The sequence below is a fragment of the Corythoichthys intestinalis genome, chromosome 3, assembly GCF_030265065.1.
Source record: "Corythoichthys intestinalis isolate RoL2023-P3 chromosome 3, ASM3026506v1, whole genome shotgun sequence".
NCBI classification, from domain to species: domain Eukaryota; kingdom Metazoa; phylum Chordata; class Actinopteri; order Syngnathiformes; family Syngnathidae; genus Corythoichthys; species Corythoichthys intestinalis.
In genome coordinates, this window is record NC_080397.1 from 52,630,787 (window position 1) to 52,658,786 (window position 28,000).

The 28,000-nt window shown below is 38.2% G+C and overlaps 2 protein-coding genes across 6 annotated transcripts in view; one reads left to right on the forward strand and one right to left on the reverse strand.

The window, feature by feature from the left end:
* Positions 1–7,406, forward strand: part of poc5 (POC5 centriolar protein homolog (Chlamydomonas)) — a 43,378-nt gene extending 35,972 nt beyond the window's left edge. For all 5 annotated transcript variants that reach the window (XM_057831264.1, XM_057831267.1, XM_057831266.1 and 2 more), the window contains 2 exons: positions 93–260; positions 343–7,406. In XM_057831264.1, coding sequence (XP_057687247.1) covers positions 93–260; positions 343–468 — 294 coding nt within the window. In that variant the 3' untranslated portion in view covers positions 469–7,406. The remainder of the gene's footprint in view (positions 1–92; positions 261–342) is intronic.
* ankdd1b (ankyrin repeat and death domain containing 1B) lies at positions 88–27,903 on the reverse strand. The gene is made up of 15 exons (XM_057831268.1): positions 27,708–27,903; positions 27,408–27,508; positions 26,036–26,134; positions 25,831–25,929; positions 25,511–25,615; positions 20,753–20,857; positions 20,522–20,620; positions 14,467–14,565; positions 10,153–10,251; positions 9,991–10,089; positions 9,817–9,915; positions 7,208–7,303; positions 6,784–6,985; positions 1,039–1,170; positions 88–938 (listed from the first exon to the last, which is right to left on the reverse strand). The coding sequence occupies exons 1-15, from the start codon at positions 27,877–27,879 to the stop codon at positions 883–885; spliced, it is 1,662 nt and encodes a 553-aa protein (XP_057687251.1). The 5' UTR covers positions 27,880–27,903; the 3' UTR covers positions 88–882.
* Between the last annotated feature and the right edge of the window lie 97 nt (positions 27,904–28,000).

The following is a 28,000-nucleotide window of genomic DNA, read 5'->3' on the forward strand; positions in this document are numbered from 1 at the left end:
ACATATTATTGGGTAAAAACTGTTTAAGTACTCAGTATTGATGTTTCCACTGCCATAGTAATATCCATGCTAAATGCAAATCGCCTCCATAGACCTCTGGGCGCGTAGTTACAGCTGGCCAACAGAAAGCGGAGAAAACTGTCAAGGCTCGCATCACAGCACAACCATTTATTGGTAAGAGTATACGCAACAACCAAAGTATGGGTGCGGCCGCACCTATGACCACCATTGTCATACAACGCCATCAACCTATTACAGAGGTATGGAATGTTAATGATATGAAATGTTTCTCTGTGTGTCAGCATCTTTATGTTGCTTTTTTCCCTCTGTCTTTTTTCCAAGCACACTATTGGTCAGGTTTCTACAGCCAAAGGTCCTCGCCCCTCCCAACAGGCTCCACGCACGCCCACTGTTGTAAAGACCTCCGCCAAAACAAACGCCAACACTTCCATCAAAGTAGTAGATTAATAATATAAGCATATACACACATCAGACAAACTAGCTTAGTCTAAAATGAAGGATTTTACTTACTATGCAACAATACTACTACAGATGTAACTCAGCTGGTGAAAGGTGAGTTTTCCTTTTTGTTAGAGGAATGGAGCAAGAGAAATCAAGCAATTATTCTTGGGAACTTAATTGATATTTGTGGTGCGATCCACACATGTAAAACTTTTAACTTATCTAATGAGATTTGTTTCTTAATTTATGATGAATTTGATATAATGAAAAACGTGCATTGCATATTTTGAATGTGTCATTGAGCAGCAAACCAAAGTTTGTACATGATCTGGTGCTTTCTGTTTACAAATTAAATTATTTTAGAGTTGTGTCTTGAAAGTAATATTAACACAAAAGCAATCTTGATCTCGCATGTCACAATCATGAGACGCTGCAGCTCCTACTGCTGAAATTGTCTGAGCCCATCCTAATCTTATCTGTAAGACAAGAGGGGAGGGAAAACATAAGATTCAAACTGGTCCATGCTTGTTTTTACATTCCTTTATAAGCCCATTAAAAATATATCCGATAAAATACCTGCAACTGTGCCATATCCTGTGTGGAAAAGGGCTTTATAAAGTTCTATCATAGGACTTTCCACGGCAAATTCCGCTCCATGGAACCAGATCAGCAGCATCCTGTTGCCATGTTCTCTGTAGCTGTGCTGACCTGTGAAGAGAAAAACAAATATAAGGGTATTCATAGAAAATATAACACCCCTCGCATTTCTGTAGATATTTAAGTATATTTCATGGGACAACACTGACAAAATGATACTTTGACACAATGAAAAGTAGTCTGTGTGCAGCTTATATAATAGTTAATTTATTTTCCCCTCAAAATAACTTAAAATATAGCCATTAATATCTAAACCCCTGGCAAAAAAAGTGAGTTCACCCCTTAGAAACTACATCTCTAAATTTCCAAATTGAGTACTGCTTGTCATTTTCCCTCCAAAATGTCATGTGACTCATTAATGTTACTAGGTACAGGTGTGCATAGGGAGTAATTCAAAAGTGATACAGGTAAGCTAGCGAGCTAATATCTAAGTGAAATCCCGTTCAAATTTAAAATTGGCTACAAATAATTTTTCCTTTTGCTGGTGATTTTCATGTTGGTAAATGATAAAAAAAAACACACACACAAAAAAAAAAACTTGATTTCACACTGTTCCTTTTGTTGTTTTCATGTCTACATTCTCATTTTATTGTCGCATCCTTGCATCACATACTAAAGGTAGTACCCGGGTTACGAATGAGTTCAGTTCCCACGCTGGCAACGTCACCCAAATTTCTGCGTAAGTCAGAATGAACTCTTTATGTACCCCGAAGTAAATACCTCTCAAATCTCAAAATAACTATCCAAAAACATGTATTATACGTCATTGTACTCTCCTCGCAAAGATGTTTTGAGCTAAGTCCTAGCTAGACAGCGATCTAAGCTCGGGAAGGACAATGTCAGACGTGGTTTGCACATCAACAATTGCAAAATGAAACTAAAATAAAAATTCAGTCGGCGTCATCTTCAATAACAGCAATTCAAATGTGCGTTTATCACTAGCTGCTGATACAGCAATAACAATCCACACAAACGGTTAGCATATATCAGTTAGCGTCCGCACATCATCAAAAACAATCACATTAAACTCGCGCCAAGTTTTCGACCACAATTGAAACTCAAAATAAACAGTACAGAAGGTGTTGTCTTTGTGGAAACTTCACAAGCACTTCACAAGCAACAAATGTGCGCGCGAGGCTTGCATCTATAATCTGTAATACCCTCTCTCTCACCCGGGCTGTGCGACTTCTTCGTAGCTTCGTGTACGCAAATATGTACGAGACTCCGGCGTCGTAAAGTCGAAATCACGTAGGTCGGGTACGTCGTAACCCTCACTACCTGTATTTTCATGGCATTTAATGAGGAAAATGTTTTTGTATTATCTGCGCCGTCTATGCTATCTGTAGCTCTATTATACTTCCTCATACTAAGTGCGAGTCAACCTTCCACTAAGCAAACCAGTTTCTTCTCCAATTAGATAAGAGGGCTAGCAGTTGAAAGAGTGGAATAAACCTTGTAAATTGGGGGCAAACTAGTCCAAAACCTAGTCATAGATTTCACTATCAGTTGACAAGACGGCTCCCACAAACATTGCACCACACCTTCCCGTTGGGGGCCGACCCAGGCAGAGTGTTTGGCTTTCACTGTGTTAAACTCTTACACTGCGTTCGAATGCCGGATTTAGGTGGAAAAAGGACGAAAGTTTTACTGCAAACAAGCAGGCAGGATTGTCACGAGTGATTTGGTCGAGGATTCAAGGTAATTATTATATAAAATAGCCCATGCATGTACTTTGAAATGTTGTGGAAAAACGCATGGAAAAATAAGCCCAACTTTAGCTCGAAATATTTCCATAAAATGAATGATAACTGGCTGTTTTTTTTTTTTTTTTGCTTTTACTCAAGAATCTAGATCAGAGGTGTCCAAACTTTTTGCAAAAGGGGCCAGATTTGGTGTGGTAAAAATGTGGAGGGCCGATCTTGGCCTTTACATATGACAATATATTTAAGCAAATTTTAGCAAGCCATTCTATGTGTCACATTTGCTTTATTATTATTTTTTAAATTAATTTAGGGCTGTCAAAATTATCGCGTTAACGGGTGGTAATTAATTTTTTAAATTAATCACGTTAAAATATTTGAGGCAATTAACACACATGCCCCGCTCAAACAGATTAAAATGACAGCACAGTGTCATGTCCACTTGTTACTTGTGTTTTTTGGTGTTTTGACATCAACAATGGCGAACTACTAGTTTATTTTTTGATCGAAAATTTTACAAATTTCATTAAAACGAAAACATTAAGAGGGGTTTTAATATCAAATTTCTATAACTTCTACTAACATTTGTCTTTTAAGAACTACAAGTCTTTCTATCCATGGATCACTTTAACAGAATTTTAATGTTAATGCCATCTTGTTGATTTATTGTTATAATAAACAAATACAGTACTTATGTACAGTATGTTGAATGTATTTATCCGTCTTGTATCTTATCTTTCCATTCCAACAATAATTTACAGAAAAATATGGCATATTTTATAGATGGTTTGAATTGCGATTAATTAATTTTTAAGCTGTGATTAACTTGATTAAAATTTTTAATCGTTTGACAGCCCTAAATTAATTATTTCAACAATCTCGCAACTAGTCTTTGTGGCGTTCTCTTTCGACTCTCGGGCTCTTGCGAAATGCTGCTGCTGTAAAATTAAACTAGCTTCAAGTTGCTTCAATTTCTCGCTACATATCTTCCCTGTAATCTTGTCGTACATGTCAGCGTGTCTTGTTTGTTAATATCGCCTCACATTGAACTCTTTAAAAACGACTGTCTCTTTGCAAATGACGCAGACACAGTTGTTGCATATTTTAGAGAAGAAATACAGTAGTCCAATTTCCACCTATCCTTGAAGCGTCAGCCGTCACAGTCAACTTTCTTTTTTTTGTTGATTGTTGCCATTTTAGAAATGTGGAATAAAGGGTAACGCGGGATAATGTTGCTTAGAGTGCTGCTGCCTTTTAGTGGGTAAATGAGGAGCAGCGTTTAGTGTGTAAGCTACTTCATATGCAGGCAGCAGTACTGCTGACCAATTTATTAAGTCTGTGTGCGGGCCAGACGTTATTGAATTTATGACAGAGGCTGGGGGCCGGATGAAATTTGACCACGGGCCGCATTTGGCCCCCGGGCCGGACTTTGGACAGGTCTGATCTAGATTGTTCAATGTTCATATCTATAGAAATTCCGGGATGTACGCATGTATTTGCAAGAATTTTCATCTTAAAAAGCTCTTTGTTTTGTGCTGGCCACCACATTGGATTTCACAATAGCGTAATTTTAGCTCGAAATATTTACGTAAAATGAATGATAACTGCCCGTTTTTTTGCTTTTAACCAAGACTCTAGACTTTTCTATGTTCACATCTATAGAAATTCCAGGATGTACGCATTTATTTACAAGATTTTTTAACTTAACAAGCTCTTTGTTTTGTGACGGCTGCCATGTTGTATCCAAACACAGTAGCATAACTTTACATTCAAATGATCAGGTAATTTTCAGCCAACTGCCCATATTTTTGGGAAAAATATAGGAATTTAGACATTTCTGCGTCCATACAAAAAAAAATGCTTTTTACTTGTTTTATGTAGGGCTGTCAAATGATTAAAATTTTTAATCGAGCTAATTACAGCTTAAAAATTGTAATTAATCGCAATTCAAACCATCTATAAAATATGCCATATTTTTCTGTAAATTATTGTTGGAATGAAAAGATGAGACACAAGACGGATATATACATTCAACATATGGTGCATAAGTACTGTATTTGTTTATTATAACAATAAATCAACAAGATGGCATTAACATTATTAACATTCTCTTAAAGCGATCCATGGATAGAAAAACTTGTAGTTCTTAAAAGATAAATGTAAGTTATACAAATTTTATATTAAAACACCTCTTAATGTTTTCGTTTTGTAAAATTTTCAATCAAAAAATTAACTAGCTCGCCCGCCATTGTTGATGTCAATAATTACACCATGCTCACTCCCCAAACCCATAAAATCATTTGGGCCCAAGCGCCAGCAGAGGGCGCCAAACAACAAAAAACAAGTAACAAGCAGACATTACACTGCTGTCATTTTAATCTGTTTGAGCGGGGCATGTGCGTTAATTACGTCAAATATTTTAACGTGATTAATTTTGAAAATTAATTACCGCCCGTTAACGCGATAATTTTGACAGCCCTAGTTTTATGTAAAAACAACGAGGGCCAGATAGCCAGCAAGACGTGCCTCCATGCTGAGGCAATAGTAACATCGGAATTCAACCCAAATAAGTTTTGATTGTATATAGAAAAATTCAAATTTTGCTTTTATTGAGTAAATTTAAGATGATTCTGCATGCTTTCCTCAAGTGTTAAGTTTCTGATGTGAAAACTGATTTATTAGCTGTTGAAAACTTGCACTGAATTTAAAAAAAAAAAAAAAGTTATTTTTAGTTATTAAGTTATTTTAGGACTTCTATGATATGTTAAATGGGGTTGTTCCAATCATGTTTTTTTGCTCCCAGTCCCGATCGTTTTAGTTTGAGTATATGCCGATCACGATATTTCCCGATCCGATTGCTGTTTTTTGCTCCCAATTCAATTCCAATCATTCCCGATAATTTTTCCCGATCATATACATTTTGGCAATGCATTAAGAAAAAAACGAATAAAACTCGGACGAATATATACATTCAACATACAGTACATAAGTACATTTACATTATTAACATTCTTTCTGTGAGAGGGATCCACGGATAGAAAGACTTGTGACTTTGTATATTGTGACTAAATATTGTCATCTAGTGTATTTGTTGAGCTTTCAGTAAATGATACTGCAGCCATGCTCCAATGCATGATGGGAAGTGGAACCATGACTGTGCGTCGTTCTACCAATGGATATATCTTCTCTGCTTTGGGAAATAACTTGTGTAAAGATGGTGTAAAGACAAAGATCAATTGCCATCTTGTTTCCCCACATTGCTTCCCATGATATTTCTAACCATAGAGAGAGGGATTGCAAGGCTTTAGCAAATTAAAGAAAGGCTCTAAAGGCTGCCAAAATTCTTTCTCCTCATTTAGCGCTGCCTTTTATCTCTCTATATAGGTAAAACGGCGTCATTACAGATTAAGCGCGACAATGAGTGAGAGGGTCGTGCAGCGCATACGTTAATTGCATTAATTATTTTAACGTGACACATTTTTAAATAAATTAATTGCCGCCGTTATCGGGATATTTTTGATAACCCTACCTTAGGCCTAAACTAAAGACTTTGGATGAGTGTAACATATTATGTCTGTAACATTAATTACAATTAGAAAGCGACTTAATTAAAATATAGATATATATATATATATATATAAAAAAAGGCATGGCCGATATTTTTTTTGCCGATTCCGATACTTTGAAAATGACGTGATCGGGACATTTCTAATGTTAAATATTGCTATTGATCCTGAAAATATGGGTGATTATCTCTGCATATGGTGATTTTTGTGCATCTAGCGTAAAATTTGAGAATTTATAGCCATTTTTTTTTTGTGGTTATACTTGAATAAAAAATAATCGAAATTTTATTCGGCAGCAACTTTAAATTTTTGAATGTCGCGGCTTTGGTTTTGTGTGTTTGATATTCGTGGTTCCCCTATTTCATTGCTGAATTAAATTGGAATTAAATCGTGTATACCTGTCCACTGTGTCTCGATAGCTGACACTTGCTCCAGCGTGAATCCCAAGTGTTCAGCCAGACGCTTCCAGTCTCTTGGCTTCAGGAGCTCATAGGCTAAGCGCCAGATAATGGAGCGAATATGCTTGGTCTCATTTCGGTGGTCCAGTTTGAATGTTAGCGGGTTCTCGCTGTGAATACTCTCATTCCAATCTGGGTGGGCCTGGAGAAGTTATTAAATCCTGTCAGTGGGTTGATAAATGCCAGCTTTGCAAGATGTGGGCATTTGCAATAGGAATGTCATTATTTGAGCATAATGAAAATCAATGTGGAAATCTCCATTAAATGAAATATAAATTGTCGTTTGGTAGTGCCATTCACCTACAATTTCATGATCAAACATGAGCTCGAGTCAAAATTGCACAGAAATGGGAAAATGTCTCACCGTTTTCCATGCCCTGTATCGTTCTGCCTTGATTATCATATCCACAATGATCACTTCATCTGCTCTGGCCGCCACACCGAGCACAGTCTTTCCTTGCTAGTCCAAAACGTGCAGCAAAATATATTAATTGGACAGGTCAGAACTGGAGTAAAGAGGATTTTCCGTAAAACACTTTCACATATTAGTGTATCACAAAAGTGAGTACACCCCTCGCATTTCTACAGATATTTAAGTACTGTATATCTTCTCAATGGACAACACTGACAAAATGACACTTTGACACAATGAAAAGTTAATTGTGTGCAGCTTCCAGTGGGGAGAACAAGTATTTGATACACTGCCGATTTTGCTGGTTTTCCCACTTGCAAAGCATGTAGAGGTCTGTAATTTGAATCATAAGTTCTCTTCAACTGTGAGGGACGGAATCTAATACAAAAAAACAGGAAATCACGTGTGATTTAAATAATAAATTTGCATTTAATTGCATGAAATAAGTATTTGATACATCACAAAAATCGAACTTAATATTTGGTACAGAAACCTTTGTTTGCTATTACAGATGCCAAACGTTTCCTGTAGTCCTTGACAAGGTTTGCACACACTGCAGCAGGGATTTTGGCCCACTTCTCCATGCAGATCTTCTCCAGAGCCTTCAGGTTTCGGGGCTGCTGCCGGGCAACACAGACTTTCAGCTCCCTCCATAGATTTTCTATCGGGTTCAGATCTGGTGACTGGCTAGGCCACTCCAGGACCTTAAGATGCTTCTTACGGAGCCACTCTTTAGTTGCCTTGGCTGTGTGCTTTAGGTCGTTGTCATGCTGGAAGACCCAGCCAAGACCCATCTTCAGGGCTCTCACTGAAGGAAGGAGGTTGTCAGCCAAGATCTGGCGATACATAGCCCCATAAATCCTCCCCTCAATACGGTGCAGTCATCCTGTACCCTTGGCAGAGAAGCAGCCCAAAAAAATGATGTTTCCTCCTCCATGTTTCAAGGTTGGGATGGTGTTCTTGGGGTTGTACTTATCCTTCTTTTTCCTCCAAATACGACGAGCCGAGTTTAGACCAAAAAGTTCAATTTTGGTCTCATCCGACCACATGACCTTCTCCCATTGCTCCTTTGGATCATCCAGATGGTCAGTGGCAAACTTCAGACGTGTCTGGACATGCACTGGCTTCAGCAGCGGGACCTTGCGTGCACTGTAGGATTTTAATCCATGACGTCGTAATGTGTTTCCGATGGTTTTCTTCGAGACTGTGGTTCCAGCTCTCTTCAGGTCATTGACCAGGTCCTGCCGTGTAGTTCTGGTCTGATCCCTCACCTTCCTCATGATCAGTGATGCCCCACGAGGTGATGGAGCCCCAGAACGAGGCAGATTGACCGTCAGCTTGAACTTCTTCCATTTTCTAATAATCGCTCCAACAGTTGTTACCTTCTCACCAAGCTACTTGCTTATTTTCCTGTAGCCCATCCCGGCCTTGTGCAGGTCTATTATTTTATCCCTGATGTCCTTACACAGCTCTTTGGTCTTGGCCATTGTGGAGAGGTTGGAGTTTGTTTGTTTGAGCATGTGAACAGGTGTCTTTTATACAGGTAACAAGTTCAAACAGGTGCCGTTACTTCCGGTAATGAGTAGAGAACAGGAGGGGTTCTTAAAAAAACTAAGAGCCGAAATATTTACTAGTTTGTAATGTATCAAATACTTATTTCATGCAGTTAAATACAAATTTATTATTTAAAAATTATACAATGTTATTTTCTGGATTTTTGTATTAGATTCCGTCCCTCACAGTTGAAGAGAACTTATGATACAAATTACAGACCTCTACATGGCTTGCAAGTGGGAAAACCAGCAAAATGGGCAGTGTATCAAATACTTGTTCTCCCCACTGTATATAATAGAGTTCATTTATTTTCCCCTATATATAACTCAAAATATAGCCATTAATATCTAAACCCCTGGCAACAAAAGTGAGTACAACACTTTGTGAATGTTGTCAATATTAACGTACGTACAACATGTCAACTGTCAATATTTTGCGTGGCTACCACTATTATCCAGAACTGCCTTTACTCTACTTCAAACTTACTCTACTCTACTTCATGTAGCGCAACAATACGTCTTTTAAGATCCTCGGAGAGTTCTATGCCATGTGGTGCCATGGTGGAACGTTCATTGACCAGTATGAGAGTGTGTGAGAGCTGCACTACAAATTTGAACACACCTGCTCCCTATGCACACCTGGACCTAGTAACACTAATGAGTCACATGACATTTTGGAGGGAAACTGACAAGCAGTACTCAATTTGGACCTTTAGGGATGTAGTTTCTAAGGGGTGTACTCACTTTTGTTGCCAGGGTTTTAGATATTAATGGCTATATTTTGAGTTATTCTGAGGGGAAAATAAATTAACTCTATTTATATAAGCTGCACACAAACAACTTTTCATTGTGTCAAAGTGTCATTTTGTCAGGGTTGTCCCATGAAAAGATATACTTAAATATCTGTAGAAATGCGAGGGGTGTACTCACTTTTGTGATACACTGTATGTGATGCTCTTCAATTTTTCAATAGTAACGCAGTTACAACATTGAAGTGGCAATACTTACCCAGTCCACCACTGTAAGATCAATTTCAGTTTTCAGTAGCATTTCAACCACATCTATTTTTGCCAGCTCAGCAGCGAGATGGATGACTGTCTGAGATCTCTAACATGCATAGCAAAAAGCATGTTCTTATGCGGTTGCTTTGAACAAATTTGTCATTCATGGGATTGATTTTACCTTGTTGGTGATTTGAAAGTCACATCCTGCTTCCAATAGAAAACGAATGATAGGGAGGTGGCTATTCTTCACAGCCAAGTGAAGAGGAGTCTCTAGGTCCTTTATGAGCGTGTTGAAACCATTAGTTCGCACGAAGTGAGTGGGCGTTGTCTGTTTACTTACCTCATTCTGAAAGTCTGTGTTGGCGTTATATTCTAAGAGGAGTCGGACAAGAGATGCATCTCCTCTCTCTGAAGCTGGGTGAAGGGCACAGTATTTTGTCTGCAATAAAGCACCCCCCCATAGCTTTAGATTTTTTTGTTCTTCATAAAACATGTATCTCAAAGAGTTAATCTCTATAATTTATTGTGCTGCAACAATCTATTAACTCGGGTAATTCGATTAGGGAAAAAAAAGCTTTGAATGAAATTTTGCTGCTTCGAGGATTCTTTTAATAGCGTACCGCACGAATGCTACTTTTAGACCGCAAGGCTGCATGACGTCACCATCGTAAACCAGAAGGGGGTCAACATAGAAGCCCGCTCGCATACAACCCATGCGAGTACTGCTTGTTTTCTTCCGGTAATCTTTCAAAAAAGAACATGCCGAGTAAACACTGCTGCTATGGAACTTGTAGAAACGACTTTAGTCATTACGACATATGAAGGATGTTTTCATACGTTTCCCGAAGCTGTGAACAATGGAGCAACTTGTGAGGACGTCCAAAAGACCAGTTTAACGCTAGCAAGGTGAAGCCATTCACCTTTATATGCAGTAAACCTTTTGTTGGGGGCCATGGTGCTACAGATGACAATGCTGATCTGTTGCCTGCCACAGCCTGCCTCGAAGAGGTAAGCCATTTGATATTTTGTAGGGCTGTCAAACGATTAAAATTTTTAATCGAGTTAATAACAGCTTAAAAATTAATTAATCGAATTCAAACCATCTATAAAATATGCCATATTTTTCTGTAAATTATTGTTGGAATGGAAAGATTAAGACACAAGATGGATATATACATTCAACTTATGGTACGACTTGTAGTTCTTAAAAGATAAATGTTAGTACAAGTTATAGAAATTTTATATTAAAACCCCTCTTAATGTTTTCGTTTTAATAAAATTTGTAAAATTTTCATTAAAAAAATAAACTAGTAGCCCGCCATTGTTGATGTCAATAATTACACAATGCTCATGGTTAAGCCCATAAAATCAGTCGTACCCAAGCGCCAGCAGAGGGCGACAAAACTCCAAAAAAAACAAGTAACAAGTGGAGATTGCACTGTGCTGTCATTTTAATCTCTTTGAGCGGGGCATGTGTGTTAATTGCGTCAAATATTTTAACGCGATTAATTAAATGAATTACCGCCCGTTAATACGATAATTTTGACAGCCCTAATATTTTTACTTATTTTTTAACGTGGCGTTTTTCCATGTTGCTTGTCTGACAATGAATGACCTGAAAAGAAACGAATGTTGTAAAGAAACGACTTTAGAAAGGGAGAAGTGTAAATAAATTAATAGCATTAAGATTTGTTATTAATGAAAAAATAAGTGTTAATTGGCTGTCACTGAGTAGCACAAAATACTACACAAAAATAGCAATATAAATTAACCCCAACAACGGTCAGAGATGTAAGATAACCAGAGTATATGATATATAAGAAAGACTGGGCATATGGTGGTAAAGGATAGCTTGTTAAAATAGAATGTCAGTGGCGGAAAGCAATGCACACAAGAAAAAGGTCGATAAAATAGCCACCTCTGGATCAGGTCGGCTTTTTCAGCCCTCGACACTCAAGCCATCTCTTTAACTGAACATTTGAATGTTCTTCCACATCTTTACCAGTGAATTTGGCACCAGGGACATCATTTTGGACAGAATTGCTAGGTTTAGCTCAGTAAACATCCCGTTCGTACACTATTTACATGCATCTAACATGAGGGACAAACACAAGTTTGACCCACCTAGCCACTATTTACTTGCATCTGACGTGAGGGACAAATGCAAGTTTGACACCCCGAGCAACAGTTGCTAACGTCATGAATATTAATGAGCAAAGGTGACGTGTTACGTGCGGTACGCTATTAGAGTGACATTGTAATGGTTAGTTTTGAAAGTGTTGCATTTAACTTGATTGATTTGGGTGGATACACTGCCCTCTAGTGGCAACAGTGAATATGCCATTACTCGTCATGGTTGAATCCAGCTGCTCCCAACGTAAGGTATGTTTTTGTTTGAGCTAATGTTTGTTTATGCATTCGTTATTTAGCTTAGAGGTACTGTATACTTAGCAGGTTTTTGGTGGGGTAGAAGTATATTTAGCAGTTTTGTGGTGGGGATATGTGTATGAATGATTTGCTGAGAGCTTTGTTAAAAAAAAAAAAAAAGTTTGCATTTTATACATTTTATAGCATTTAAGTTAGCCAACTGTTCTTTTGTTGTACTGTACTTCGTCTTAGATCCTCATTTATTTATTTTTTTCCATTTATTTCCAAGCTCACGTATTTCATTTTTAAATGCATTAAAGCTCTTGTGAATGGTTTGTTTTGAAAGTGTTGCATTTAGTTTAATTGATTTGGGTGAATAGACTGCCCTCTTGTGGCAACAGTGAATAGTCGTCTAACATGGCTGAATCCAGCAGCTCCCAACATAAGGTAGGTTTTTGTTTGAACTAATGTTTGTTTATGCATGCGTTATTTAGCTTAGAAGTATATTTAGCCTTGTTGGGGCAGGGTAGAAGTATATTTAGCAGGTTTTTGGTGGGGATATATGAATAAATGATTTATTGAGAGCATTGTAAAAAAAAAAAAATGTTTTTTGTTAGCATTTAAGCTAGCGGAATTTTGCTATGCAAGTTAGCCAATTGTTCTTCTGTTGGACTGTGCCTAGATCCTCATTTATTTATTGTTTCCATTTATTTCTAAGCCCAGGTAGTTTATTTTTAACCCTTATGCGCCATCATCTAACATTTTGGTAAATTTGGGGAATTTTATGTTTAAATCAATGCAAAAGCCTAAACACAACGTAAAAAAACACTAGGGGGCTAAAATTTCCAGGGAGTGTGTAATATGTGCTGAAGTCCCAAATGGCACCATGCTTACGTTTCTAAACCATTGCAGCTGGGAGTTTGAAAAATGTATTATGTAACGTACAAAATTTACCAAAATGGTAGCATAGACTTCCATTATAATTCATATTATTTGATCTATTGTAAACCTGATGTGTAAAAATGCATTTCCCACGATTACCACATCAATTGCTTCAGTTGCGTCTCAAATGACGTGTGCATGGCAAAAATGTGGCTTGAGAGTTATTTACACCTCTACACTCATGATCGCACTTCGTTGCACAGGCCTGCAACCAGACTTTCCTTTCGGCAGGGAATATGATCAGTATTGTGAGTAGAGGCATGTGTGTATTTGTGGGTCTTGCTGGCAAGTTCTCCCCACCCCCAAAAATGATGTTGCTATGACTTTTTGACTTATTCAAGGCTCTAATTCTGCCATATGAAATTTTCCAATTAAATTTTGTTTATTTATATATATCTAGCATAGTTGGTTTTGGTCATAGCACAGTACTACGTTTATTGTCCATAGAGGGCAAAAAATGAAATAAAAAATAAATAAAAACAATATGTGTATGGATAGCTCTGACTCCAGTGAGTATTTTGAGTAGTTGAAAGTAAAAAAAAAAATATTCAGAAATGACTTGGTTATCACACCTGTAAAACATCTACCATTTTGGTAAAATATGTACGTTTCAGGGTATTTGCCCCAAAAACTGCTACTGTCAAAAAATGGGAATGCAGAAAAAAATGTTGTTATGACTTTTTGACTTATTCAAGGCTCTAATTATGCCAAATGAAAATTTCCAATTCAAATTTGTTTTATATATATATATAATATAATATATATATAATATATATAATATATCTATATATATCCACCATAATTGGTTTTGGTCATAGCACAATACTGCTTTTATTGTCCATAGAGGGCAAATAATAAAATTTAAAAAAATAAAAATATGTGTATGGATAGCTCTGACTCCAGGGAACATTTTGATTGATTGAAAGTTAAAAAAATATTCAGAAATTACTTAGATTTTGCACTTCTAACACATTTATCATTTTGGTAAAATATGTACGTTACGGGTTAGTTTTTATATGTTACCACAAGGGTTAAATGAGTTAAAGCTCTTGTGAAATGAAAGCACAATTCTGCATCGTTTGAAGAAACGCTCAGCAATTTTATTTTTTATTCACATTTAATGCACTTTTAAAAATGTGTAATCTTAGCAAGCCATAATATTATTGCAAGCATAAACACTTTTTTTTTCTTATCCCAAAATGTATTCTGCAACGCATTAAATGTTCGTAATCCGATTACTCGATTATTCGAACTAACTGATCGATAGCTGCAACCCGATGCTTTACGGTGCCATGAAAAACGTACCACTAGGGCAGTGATTTCAATTGGGAGTGTGTGCTCATACTGTTGTTTGGATGTTGGGGTCACAGTCATCTTTCAACAAAGCTAGGACGCAGTGTTCCTGAGCGTTCTCAGCAGCCTGGTACAGAGCAGTCTCACCTTCCTGTCACAAAGAACTCATCAGCAATCAAATGGAGGAGCTCTCTTAAACCATGACAAGATGAATATCAAGAAGACCTACACTGGAAATGCGAATGTACAACTTAAATTAATATGATAAGTAAGAACCAAATTCAATTTTTTAAAGCTGTTGTTAACACTAATTAATGGTGCCTTTGTACAACCCCCTTTTGGCAACAAAACAAGGTCTGACCTCTCATCTGACCAAAGCAACTGGGACCGTGTGCTTTGGTCAGATGAGACCAAGATTGAGCTTGTTGGCAACAAACACTCTAAGTGGGTCTGGCGTGCCACAAAAGATGCGCATGCTGAAAAGCACCTCATACCCACTGTGAAGTATGGGGGTGGGTCAGTGATGCTGTGGGGCTGTTTCGCTTCCAAAGGCCCTGGGAACCTTGTTAGGGTGCATGGCATCATGAATGCTTTGAAATACCAGGATATTTTAAATCAAAATCTGTTGCCCTCTGCCCGAAAGCTGAAGATGGGTCGTCACTCACTGGGTCTTTCAGCAAGACATTGACACTAAACATATGGCCAAATCTACACAGAAATTGTTCACCAGACACAAAATCAAGCTCCTCCCATGGCCATCTCAGTCCCCAGACCTTGTTTTGTTGGCAAAAGGGGGTTGTACAAAGTATTGACACCAGGGGTGCTAATAATTGTGACACACATTATTTGATGTCAAATAATTATTTCTTTATGTGGGATTTTTTTCCCCACTTAATAAATGCACTTGTATTGAAGGTTGGATTTTTCTTTTTTTTTTTCCATTAAGGTCCCATATTATTTGAATTAAAAAAAAATTATTAGAAGCTAAAAAACACATCTTAACCAGGGGTGCCAATAATTATGGAGGGCACTGTAGATGGAGTCAGAATTGTGTAATTCTTGTTTGTAAATGACTGGTATCTATAAAGTAAAACAACATTTAGGTGGAGGGGTAATATATTATCATTAGGCCTACTTAAAATGCTGCCAAATTATATTGGAGTCATAAAAACTGATTTGCTATTGCAAATTTTTGACTCAGGTTATTTTTGAGAATGAGCTATCATAACTGTTTTACGGGCTTAGTCACATTAAATTATATTATTCATTATACTGTTTTACAATATGTTTTCTCTCTCGGCAACATCAAACCATCACCCATGAGAACACGTTAGTCATACCTATTGCACTGTTAATATTCCTGGAGGGGCCTTGACAGCCACTCCACTCATGGTACCCCCCCCCCCCCCTTTTTTTTTTTTCATCCATTTTGAAAGGACATCCAGTTCTTGGCAATGTCACTTTGCCTTATTTTGTTGTTGTTGTTGATGACTGTCCCCACTGTTGTAGTAATACTTTGGAAAGCATATATAAAGTTCTCCCGACTGATGTCTTTTAATGTGCTGCAGTTTATTTCTTGTACCACATGTTCTTATTAGTGTTGTTTACTTTATATCCTATCCCAGTTGGTTTTGGATGAGGTACAGCTAATATTTATCGTTAGAGGCTTGATGGAACTTTAGCAGTGGTGGATGAAGTAATCACTTTTTTTTTTTTTTTTTTACTTTTTTTACTAACAAGTAGCTAAGAAAAAAATACTCAAGTGAAGGTACAAAAGTACTTGCTTTAATGTATGTCTACAAGTAAAACGTAACAGTATTTTCTCCCGATGCAAAAATGTTATATGCTGTATATATCTATATCTAAATATATATATATATATGTATGTATATGGCGGAAAACACTCAGGTGACTTGAAGTTCCGCTCTGAGATCCCTAATGTAGCCAACTTTCAAAATTGTCGGATATGCATTTGTGATACGTAATCGGAAAGCTTAAAATTTCAATTTTCTGGGCGAAGAAAATTTTTAAACAGAAGGGCATTTTCAAAAAAAAATATTTTTTTCTAAACAGCAAAACCCTATCTGGAGGTGAAAGCACGCAAGAGCAGAATTACAGACGCCACGACTTTAACGAGATATTATCGCGTACTTACCTTGTTTCGATCCAACAACTCCATGTAGCATGTATCACTGAGTGTCAAAACACAGCTGTGAATGGCCAGAGCTGGATTTTGGGGGGATTTTATGGGTGAAACATGGTCATATAACAAGGGTCGCGATGCAGAAAATGCAGACATTAAGGAGTGGTTGAGATTTTCTTTTTCATATGTTTACCCCTTTAAACGTTATTTATTTATTTTTCAATTTTTCTTTGTTTGGATCGATTATTTATCATCTAACGTCGGAGAATATGCGACAGTAACAAAAAAATACAATTAAGCGATAGTTATGAGGTAGAGATCCGTGACTTTTTTACAGACGCCTTTTTTTTATTGTGACGTCATTTGTTTAAAAGTTTAAAATATGCGAGTGAATAATTTTTTTAAAAGTCGTTTTTTTTTAAACGAAATATTAGACATAAATTAATTATTCTAAGCTAAAAATGACTGAAATTTTAAATAATATATGATTACCTTTGTTTTGGAATGGAATGGAATTTTATTGTCGTCATCATCATCAGTATCATTGACAAACATTGACAGTGACAAAATGTGATATGATTTGCCCGAAGGAACCGAATGGAATGGAACATACATCAAAACTGTACAATAACACAATCAACAATCTGAGTTTAGTAACTTAGCGTCCAGTCAAGCAGCTCAATTAATTAATTTCAGGGCGTAAAAGGGTATGGCTTAGTCATGTCCCTGACATTTTTGCATCTGTTTGCTGTGGAACATTTTGTTGTGGCTATGTGTGTGGCAAAAGTGATTTTGTGTTATCACAGCTGGTGTGAGTAGCGGCAACAATTGGCGCACACAAAGGTCACTGTAACAGTTTCATGAGACATGAATGTATAAAATCAAACAACATGCTATACATATTTTATCCCAAGATTAATGTCTCCACAACGAAAACATGCTTATTATTCGTTTTATACAGTATCTTTTCCATATACTAGACATTTGAATCAGGAGCTCGGTAGACACTGTAGATAATTATGTTTTTACAATTGGGGATTAGGAGCTCAATTGTAATACATTCCAGGAGATTGTCAATCATAATTGCAACACCCCCTCCCCCCTTAGATGCCCGACTCATTCGTGTCATGTTATGTCCGTACAAATTAAAGTCAGAGCCTTTGTTATCTTTAGTAGATAATCCTAATCCTTAGTGTGTTCGAGATTCTTGTAGAGACTCCTGCCGTTGATAAGTTTCATCTTACCGTCCACATCCACGAGTTGTTATACTGGTCCACTGTGTAGTATTTATAGTTATCCAGCTATTATAGTTAGCTGGTCAAGACTCGTGATAGCTTTTATCTTCATATCTTGAGTCTTGACAAGGATCCTGCAATCCGAGACCCAGGTGTTAGCTATTTTCCCAGCTTTCTTGAGTTGACGTGATTTTCTTGCAATTTCGGCATTTCGGCGAGTCAAGTTGTCCTTCAAAGAAATCTTCGATCCTTTCAGGTGGCGGCGTTGGTTAAGCAGGGCAGTCTTGGTCTTGTGGTCTGCCAGCTTCATGAGCACCGTCGCCGGTCCTCTCCCCCCAGATGGGAGCAGAAGGCAGCGACGGATGTCCAGCGGTTCCGTGTTTATTCCATACTCTTTCAGCATAGCAATTGCCAGTTGCACCACTGTGTCCCCTGGGCTAGGCGTCAGTTGTAATCCAGAAATGATGAGCTCATTTGCGCGTCGGCACTGGTCGAGATCGTCAGCCAAAATTTCCAGCCTCTTGATGCGAACATCTCTCTCCTCGACCGCCTGCTTGAGTTTCTCGTTGTCAGCACGAATTAACTGGAGCTCTCTGACGATTTCTTGATTCTGGTTTTGAATCAAGCCAGTCAAGGAGACCTCCAACTTCTGTATGGAGGATTTTATTTCATCCAAGTCACCAGGTTTCAAATTCTTTGGAGCCATACTGGGAGTCGAGCTTGCTGGCCCTGAGCGCTTATCGGTTAAAATAAGAGAGTGCTTCAGGAGCTCAGAGTGTGTCTGTACGCGGTGAAGGCCTAGCAGCGAATGAGTTTTATGGCTGGGTTGAAACAAAAGCGGTTGCGCGTCGTCTGTAAACGGGGGTTTTAGGGGTAAAACTGACAAATAAAAAATTGTTCGGGGGCTTAATGCAGCATGATTCTGCTATGGCAGCATATAGACATGTTATTCTATCAAGCACAACAGTTCTTTTGGCTTAAAATACAGCAGTTTATTTTAATGAGGGTTGCAAAAGAAGAAACTGCTTTTTCAGTCTTGTCTGACACAGACAAGACTGAAAAAGCAGTTTCTGCCCTTGCACCGTTCTTCTTTTATTTTAAGCTAAAAGAACGGTTGTGTTTGAAAGAACAATATGTCTATATGCTGCCATAGCAGATTCATGGCGCATTCATGGCTCCGAACTATTTTTAATTTGTTCGTTTTACCCTGGAAACCCCCATTTACAGACGTCGCGCAACCGCTTTTGTTTCAACCCAGCCATAAAAACAAGGTAATTATATTTATTATTCAAAATGTCATTTTTAGCTTAGAATTATTAATCAATGTCTAATATATTGTTAAAAAAACAACTTTACACGTATTTTAAACAAATTACATCACAATGAAAAAAATGGTGTCTGTAAATAAGTCATGGATATCTACCTTATAATTATCGCTTAATTGTATTTTTTTTTTTTGTTACTGTCGCATTTTCCCCGATATGTTAGATGATAAATAATCAATCCAAACAAAGAAAAATTGGGGGGGGGGAGTTTAAAAGGGTAAATATATGAAAAAGAAAATCTCGACCACTCCTTGATGTCTATGATTTTTGCTATCCTTGTTATATTACCATGTTTCACCCTTAAAATCCCCCAAAACATTCAGCTGCGGCCATTCACAGCTGTGTCTTGACACTCGGCGATACGAGTTTTTGGATTGAAACAAGGTAAATACGCAACAATATCTCGTTAAAATCGTGGTGTCTTTAGTTGTGCTCTTTCATGCTCTCACCTCCAGTTAGGGTTTTGCTGTTTAAAAAAAAAAAAAAATTTTTAAATGCCCTCCTGTTCAAAATTTTTCTTCCCCCAGAGAATTGAGATTTTAAGCTTTCCAATGATGTATCACACATGCACATCGGACAATTTTGAAATTTGGCCAAATTGGGGGTCTCAGAGCGGAACTTCAAGTCACCTGAGTGTTTTCCGCCATACACACACGCACACAAACACTCCTACTGTATATAAATAAACAGTACAGACACAGATCTGAGTCAGTATTCAAAGAAAGAAGCAGAAAATTAACTGCTCAGTTTTATATAAAACTGCAGAATGGAAAGGAACAAGCAATAAAATTGACTGCACTGTAAACTGAAGTTTTACAAGCACAAAAACTCCAAAACGTAGCTTAATGGCGGAATTAAGTTCCGTCCCTGTGTAATGAAATATATTTTACCAGAAACTTAACTCCTATTCCTAATATACAAGTAGATACTCTTAATAACATCACAATATGGATTGCTATATTGATTTTCAAAGCACATTCGGATAGAAATCGATCAAAAGGCAAACATCGAGCACTATCTCATCTTTTATATATGCGGTTTTGTTAAGAACTTTTAAATTATCTCAAATGTTTCAGCAACAAAATTTCCAAAAATTGCTTTGTATTTTTTATTGCGATAGGAGAAATGTAACTAATTGTCTTAAATGTGTACATATTATTGTAGTTAAATCAGTAGAAGGCCCTTGAGAACTGAAAAGGATCCATCTATGTCATGACAATGTAAATGCATGTTTGGTCAGAACACCAAATCATGAGGTTGTTCACTTCAAATTCAGACAGCACAGATGAATTATTCTCTGGATTTTTCTTAATTCGTCCACCCACCTTCAAAGGATTATCCACTGAACCCACACTGCTACAAACCACATGAGGCTAGAGAAGGTTTGTTCATATGATTGGGTACCGTATTAACTTCATCCCGGATATCAAAGCATTGCAGCAGCAGTTGGACTGTGTCCAAGTGGCCGTTCTTGGCAGCTAAATGCAGGGGCGTGTCTCCTTTCTGGCAGAAAAGAGGGAGGAGAGCGGATTGCACTAAAGTCACTATGACTTTGAGCATTGATACAGCAATGACGTACGCAGACATGTAAACCATTTTTTAAAAATACTGTGCTTTCAATGACACACCACAAACCTTGTTGGGCTTCATGGTGTCCATGTTGTAACACGGCTCCATCAGCATTTCTAGCATTTGCACGCAGCCATGCTCTGCTGCCATAGCAAATGCGCAATGGCCTGACTACAAAAGAAACAATTAGTGGAATGCACTTTATTTTATATTCAACATTTATTAATCCTATGTTGGAATGTGCATTTTCCCATAAGGGTTCATGCCACAAAAAGGTTGTAAAAGTTTGTGAGCTGCTTCTTGTATACAGTGCTGGCCAAACGTATTGGCACCCCTGCAATTCTGTCAGATGATGCTCAATTTCTCCAAGAAAATGATTGCAATTACAAATGCTTTGGTTGTAATAACTATTTATTTTGCTTGCAATGAAAAAACACTGTAAATTATTTACAGTGGCTGCTGCTGTACCCAAAAAAACTTTTAATATCACTCCTCTTCGAAGGGGGCGGAGTGTTGTCGACATGTATTTCTGTTGGGGCTGTGGGAGTGAGCGTGTGTGCGTGTGTGTCTGGGGTGGGTCAAGTCATCAGCCAATCAAACGTGCATTTGAGGGCGGGGTGGACCAGCATGTTCAGCAAGTGAAAAAAGGGATAAATGTAAGTTTGAACATAATGAAAATAATTACCTTAATACTGGTAGGGTAACATCAATGCTTACAACATATGGGAAGACAATCTAAAACTACCTGTATAACTGAACTCGTTTTATAATGCATATAAGGTTGCTTAACACTGGAAGTCCCGCGTCAAATAACCCCGATACCAAACTGACTGCTTTGTCAAACAATAGACCGCTAAAACAAGCAATCGAGCAGCCTAGGTGTGAATGGGGTTGGGAGTGGGTATTACTCTGGATAGCTGCAATTAGCATCTTGAATAATTGCAGATCCAAACTTGTTAACTCATGGGTTAGCGTAAAAATGATGAAAGGGCCATGTGGCATGAAACTAAGACGAGCATCCAGAACTGTAACTAAACCAGACCGTCTACATTTTAGGAGATTGACTGTTAAACACATCTGGGACAAATCCCATCAAGCACCTTTATTTTGACTTGACAAGTCCAACATTCATTCAAGGTTCACAGTTTATCATGTTGAAGCACACAATGACCAAAGAACTTTCCACAGCAGCTCAAACAGCTGTTTTCTTACAGCAAACACAAGCCTCAGTATACAGTTCATACTGTAAAAAAAGGTTGTCCACCTGATTGCCTGCCTGAGCGGTCCACTGTCCGACAAAGCCAAGGCAGCCCTGCCATGCACTCAACACGCTAATTGGAGCAATCCAACCCTGCGTTTTGCAAGTGTGAATGGAAATGACTAATGAGGATCTCAATGCTCACAAAAGATATGCTGATTAGAGTCAGATGACCCTTCTCTGGTAACAAAAGTGATTTGTATCGACTGATCCACCCTTGGTAGTTCCAGTGTTAAAGGTTGGTGGGGACAATTTGTGCATCCTGAAAAGTTGGTAGTGTTATGTAGCAATCGTCCCTATGCAAACCTACGCCCTTGCTATGCAATTAAACCATTGAAACCATCAGCAGGTATGGAATACAATTCCATTGTTATGCTGACGACACACAACTATATTTCAAGGTCACTCCGTCCTCCTCACCCTCCTCCTATGTTTCTCACCTTGACTCCTGCCTGGAGGAGATAAAGGCCTGGATGAGTGATAAGTTCTTGCAGCTGAACAGCTCCAAAACAGAAGCTATTCACATAGGCACTCCTCACCAGCTCCGTTCCGCCCCCATTTCCTCAGTCTCCTTTTTTGGCCACAAATTTTCCCTCTCCCCTTCTGTGACTAATTTGGGAGTCAGGTTTGACCCCCATCTTAGCTTTAACAATCACATCAATTATATTTGCAAAACGTCCTTCTTTAACCTCCGCAATATTGCCAAACTCCGGCCATCTCTCTCCTGTCCTGCTGCAGAGAGACTCGTCCATGCCTTTATCTCCTCCAGGTTGGACTATTGTAACGCACTCCTCATCGGGATCCCTGGCAAGAGCCTACAAAGGCTTCAGTATGTCCAAAACAGCGCTGCCAGGGTCTTGATGAGGGTGCGTAAACACGAGCACATCACCCCCATCCTTCACACACTACACTGGCTCCCTGTTCACCTCCGTATTGAATTCAAAATCCTCCTTCACACCCATCACTGTCTACACGGTGTAGCTCCCACCTACCTCAACGAACTCCTCACATCACATACTTTAGCCAGAACCCGGTCAGGCCAACAGCACCGTCTACTCCCGCCCAGGACTCGGCTCAAGACTGTGGGCGGCAGGGCCTTTGCAGCTGCTGCTCCCTGTCTGTGGAACACCCTCCCAGACCACCTCAGAGCCCCACAGACAGTGGATGCATTTAAAAAAGGACTAAAAACTCACCTTTTTAAAAAAGCTTATTCTGGCTAATTTTATTTGACTGTCTTATTTTTATCTGATTGGTATCTGATTTTATCTGTGATTCTGTTTGTTTTGCTTTTACTCTTCTATTCTTCGTCTTTGTATTATTGTTATTATTATTTATATATATTAGGGCTGTCAAACGATTTTTTAATCGAGTTAATTACAGCTTAAAAAATAATTAATCGCAATTAATCGCAATTCAAACCATCTATAAAATTTGCCATATTTTTCTGTAAATTATTGTTGGAATGGAACGATAAGACACAAGACGGATATATACATTCAACCAGGGGTCGCGTTAACCGAATATTTTCCGTCGTGACCGGTTTTCTAAAACGGTGACGGAAAAAACTGAAGTCCATCCGTCATTTTGACAGGTTGCAATTCACACCAGACCACAGGATGGCGAGTGAGCATATTAATTAGCTATTGTCTCTCTTGATGCATGACGTCGTTGGCCTTACTCGGAAAAATGTCCGAACTAGCATTCAGGTGTAGCAAACACGGAAACATTAGGAAGCTTTGGAGAGCATTGTCTCAGGCTACGTTCATTCTACAGGTCTTAATGCACGAATCCAATTTTTTCGTGTTTTTCCGACTCGAGTCAGACTTGACGGTCTGAACGGGACAAGTTGCATAGAAGTGGACCATTTCAAATCCAATCTGGGTCATTTTTGTATGTGGTTCAAATCCGATCTGGGCCACATTTTTCCAGACTGTCGCGGCGGTCTGTACCGTCCCGTGTCCCAAATCCGATTTCAGCTGTGCGTTATTAGCGCCTAGCTTGCAGTGAACACGGCTTTTGGGGAAGGGCCGGGCTTGACAAGTCATAAAAAAAATTAAAATGGGTTGAGGATAAGCATGAGAATGATCGATTTTCTCTCTGCTTTATGTGAGCTATATTTCAACATTTCCTACACGGCCGAGAGTCGGGAGAGGGGTCTGGCTGCAGCGTCTTGGAGAGACGGGGCAAACTGCCCGTATGTGTGTGTGTTACATGCACGGACAGTGCGTCCATGCTATCGATCCATATAAACTGTGAATATAAGCCTAAACGGGGATTATTTATGTCTGTTATTTGTCTCCTCCTTTTGAAAAGCAAAATATGATATCCCTGGAATGACGGATGACTTGTCATTTGTTTTGATGCTTCTGCGCACCGGCGCGTGTCGGAGTGCGAATTAGAGCGCATGCGTAATACTTGAATGGACTCAATGGACAAAAGCTGTCTGAACGGGCACGCCAAAAAAACGGATATGACAAAAAAATCGGATTTGTGCATTAAGACCTGTAGTATGAACGTAGCCTAATGAGCAGGGACAAACAGCTTGGAGTCAGAAGTACGTGCGCTATTCTCAAACCTGAACGCACCCCGAGTCTTGGATGACAAATCAACAGAGCAGAGAGTAGACACAACATGGCTGGTAGTTTCTTCAATTTATTCAGAGTTGAGTAAGTAACGCACCGCTTTTGACCAACACTGCTATTGAATATGTCATTATTATAATTTTAAAAATTTAAGTGACGGGTAAAAATAGATTATGACCGGATTTTTATGACCCAGTCAGTCAAAATGACAGACAACGAAAAAGTCTCGCGCAACCTCTGCATTCAACATACGGTACATAAGGACTGTATTTGTTTATTATAACAATAAATCAACAAGATGGCATTAACATTATTAACATTCTCTTAAAGCGATCCATGGATAGAGGGACTTGTAGTTCTTAAAAGAAAAATGTTAGTACAAGTAATAGAAATTTTATATTAAAACCCCTCTTAATGTTTTCGTTTTAATAAAATTTGTAACATTTTCTATCAAAAAATAAACTAGTAGCCCGCCATTGTTGATGTCAATAATTACTTACACAATGCTCATGGGTGCTGAAACCTATCAAATCAGTCGCACCCAAGCGCCAGCAGAGGGCGGCAAAACTCCATAAAACACAACAAGTGAGCGTTTCAATGTACTGTCATTTAAATCTGTCTGAGCGGGGAATCTGCGTTAATTGCATCAAATATTTTAATGTAATTAATTTTAAAAAATTAATTAACGCCCGTTAACGAGATAATTTTGACAGCCCTAATATATATATATGTATATATATATATATATATATATATTTTTTTTTTTTTTTTTTTTTTTTTTAGGGCAATGGGCAATGTGCACTTTGAAATTTGTTTTTCAAATGTAAAGTGCGTTACAAATAAAATGTATTATTGTTATTATTATGAAACCAATGCATTAAAGAGAAAGGTACGTTTCAGTAGCTGTCCACTGTAGTGACCATTATGCACCAAATGGTTGAATCAATTAGACTTACAAAGGTTATTACTATTCACATGGAATACCTCATCATCTTTATCCAGTTCCTTCATTTGTAGGTCATTGACAATATAATCCACTATTTCAGTGTGATTGTTGATGGCAGCGCAGTGCAAGATGTTTAGTCCTTCCTGGATTGAGGAATACAAAATTTGATTCTTGTAATGAAAAGGCCATAACAATATCAACTCATTCACTGTCACTCGACAGCTAAAGATGCCCAAATTGTGTTTTAACTGACATGGTTGGCAGTGAATGAGCTTAAATAGATAAGAGCGCAAGGATGTATTTGCAAACACCGGACAGGGGTGTGAGTCTGCTCTTTTACAGTACTTCTTCTAATCACCTCATTCTCAACCTTCTGCTCCGCTCCAGCCCGCACTAATAATTTCAGGATCTCCAAGCTGCCAAACCAGGCAGCTAAATGAATGGGTGCCACACCAAACTGCCATACACAAACATTGGAATTAAGTCAGATAATTGCATTTGAGGCCTGAGTGTTTTTTTTTTTTTTTTTAATTTTTTTATCTCATTTCACAGCTTCTGCCCACCTTGTCTCTCTGATCCACTTGAACCCTGCGCCGTAGAAGCAGCTCAACCGCTTCCTTGTTTTTGCCGGCGACTGCATAGTGAAGGGCAGTCCTATTATGCTGCGTGGCAAACAATACAATTGGGAAGTCCATGTGACACTATGCCATCTGTACTCAGAGGTGGGTAGTAACTCATTATTTACTCTGTTACATTTACTCGAGTAACTTCTTGAGAAAAATGTACTGTAAGAGTAGTTTTACGAAGCCATAGTTTTTACTTTTACTCGAGTAGATTTGTGAAAAAGAAACGCTACTCTTACTCCGCTACTTTTGGCTACACTAGTTGTTACATTTTATATTAATATTATTTGTAATTTCACCTCATTTTGGTCACTCAAGTGGCCGACGTATCAATTTACACCTCATGTCAACACAGGCTGTGATAATTTTGTGAACAAATAATCAACAAAGTGATAAGAACAAACATAATAGATCCTTCGGTTTAAAGCACATCCTTAACTTAGGTAGTTAGACCCTGGCGTGTTGTAGCTCATAGCTGATCACAACATTCCGCTTCCAACCATATACTTTACATAGGCGCTTCAAGGACGTGCTGAATCCATTTTTGTGGGTTCTTCTGGTTTGATTTTGCAGTTTGAACTTTGTCAACGCACTGCTAACTTAAATCGCACTTCATGTTGTTCTGTCTAAACCGGAAGTTCGGGGCAGAAATTATCAAAGAGGGTGCGCCCATGTTTCGCTCAGGAAACTCCATTATACCAGACTTAAGCTTGCCGTTCTATGATCACGCCAGCCTGCTCAATCACGTGGCATCTTTAAAGCACCATAAAAATTGACGTATTTGACACAGAGCGCCGCCGTCAACGTGACTCGAAAGCGTGGATTTTAATTTCTCTCCCTCAGTTTTTATTTGGCACCGACTGACCAAGGAAAACCGGAGATACGATCCGTTTAGTTTTATAGTAGGAAATATGTTTTCTCCACTAGAGGGCACTCATACTCTTTGGACAAATGATGCGTAATTTCTGTAAATTTTTTTCTCTCGCCGGAATTCCATTTTTTTTTTTAAAATTTATTTCTTGGCTTAATGTGATTATGTAATATGTTATAGTACAGTATAACAATAGCGGTTCAAATGATAACTTTGTGCTGAGGAAAAAAAAAAACATCTTAAGCAGTCACTCACGTTACATATTACTAAGAATTCTTTTTTCACCAAATACTTTTTTTTTACTTGTACTTGAGTACGTTTTATGGATGACTACTTTTACTTTTGTAATATTATTTTAAATTACCGCTACTCTTACTAGAGTAAAATTTTGGGCTACTTTACTACCTCTGTCTGTACTGAAGTTTAATAACATGGACTCACCGCATTCTTTGCATTGGCATTTAAACCCCTTCCAAGAATCTTCATTGCCGCTATATCATTGCTCTTAGCTGCTTCAATAAACAGCTTCTCTGTTTGCAGTACTGCAATACATACATTCAAATGTTAAAAACAAAACAGATTAAATGAGATTTTGAAGTGAATACCCTCTGCTATACTCCCTTCTGTCCTTGACATTTTCATGCTGGTAAAAAGGAAGATAATGACTTCGTACACGAGACATTTTCCCCAAACATTTAGTCCCTGTTGGTTTTACCCTGTTAACATTTGCGGTGTACTCACACATTTCTTTGTGGTCGAAACTGTTGTCCGTGTCCTCTTCTGGCTCTTTGTTAAAAATTAAATCATAAACTTTCTTCACTTGTTCGTTTTTCATCCAGTTCCGAGGGTCCAGATTCTCCCTCTTGGGAGCGTGTTTCTTCATCATTTCCTTTAAAGCCAAAACTTTCTCCATTGTTGTTCATAAGTTGCAGCAACAGTGATGAATTGTACTTTTAGGCATTAGCAAGCAAACCAAATAGCTGAAGAACAGGGTCACGTGATATGAAGATCAACCTGAGACTAGTTGTTTTAAT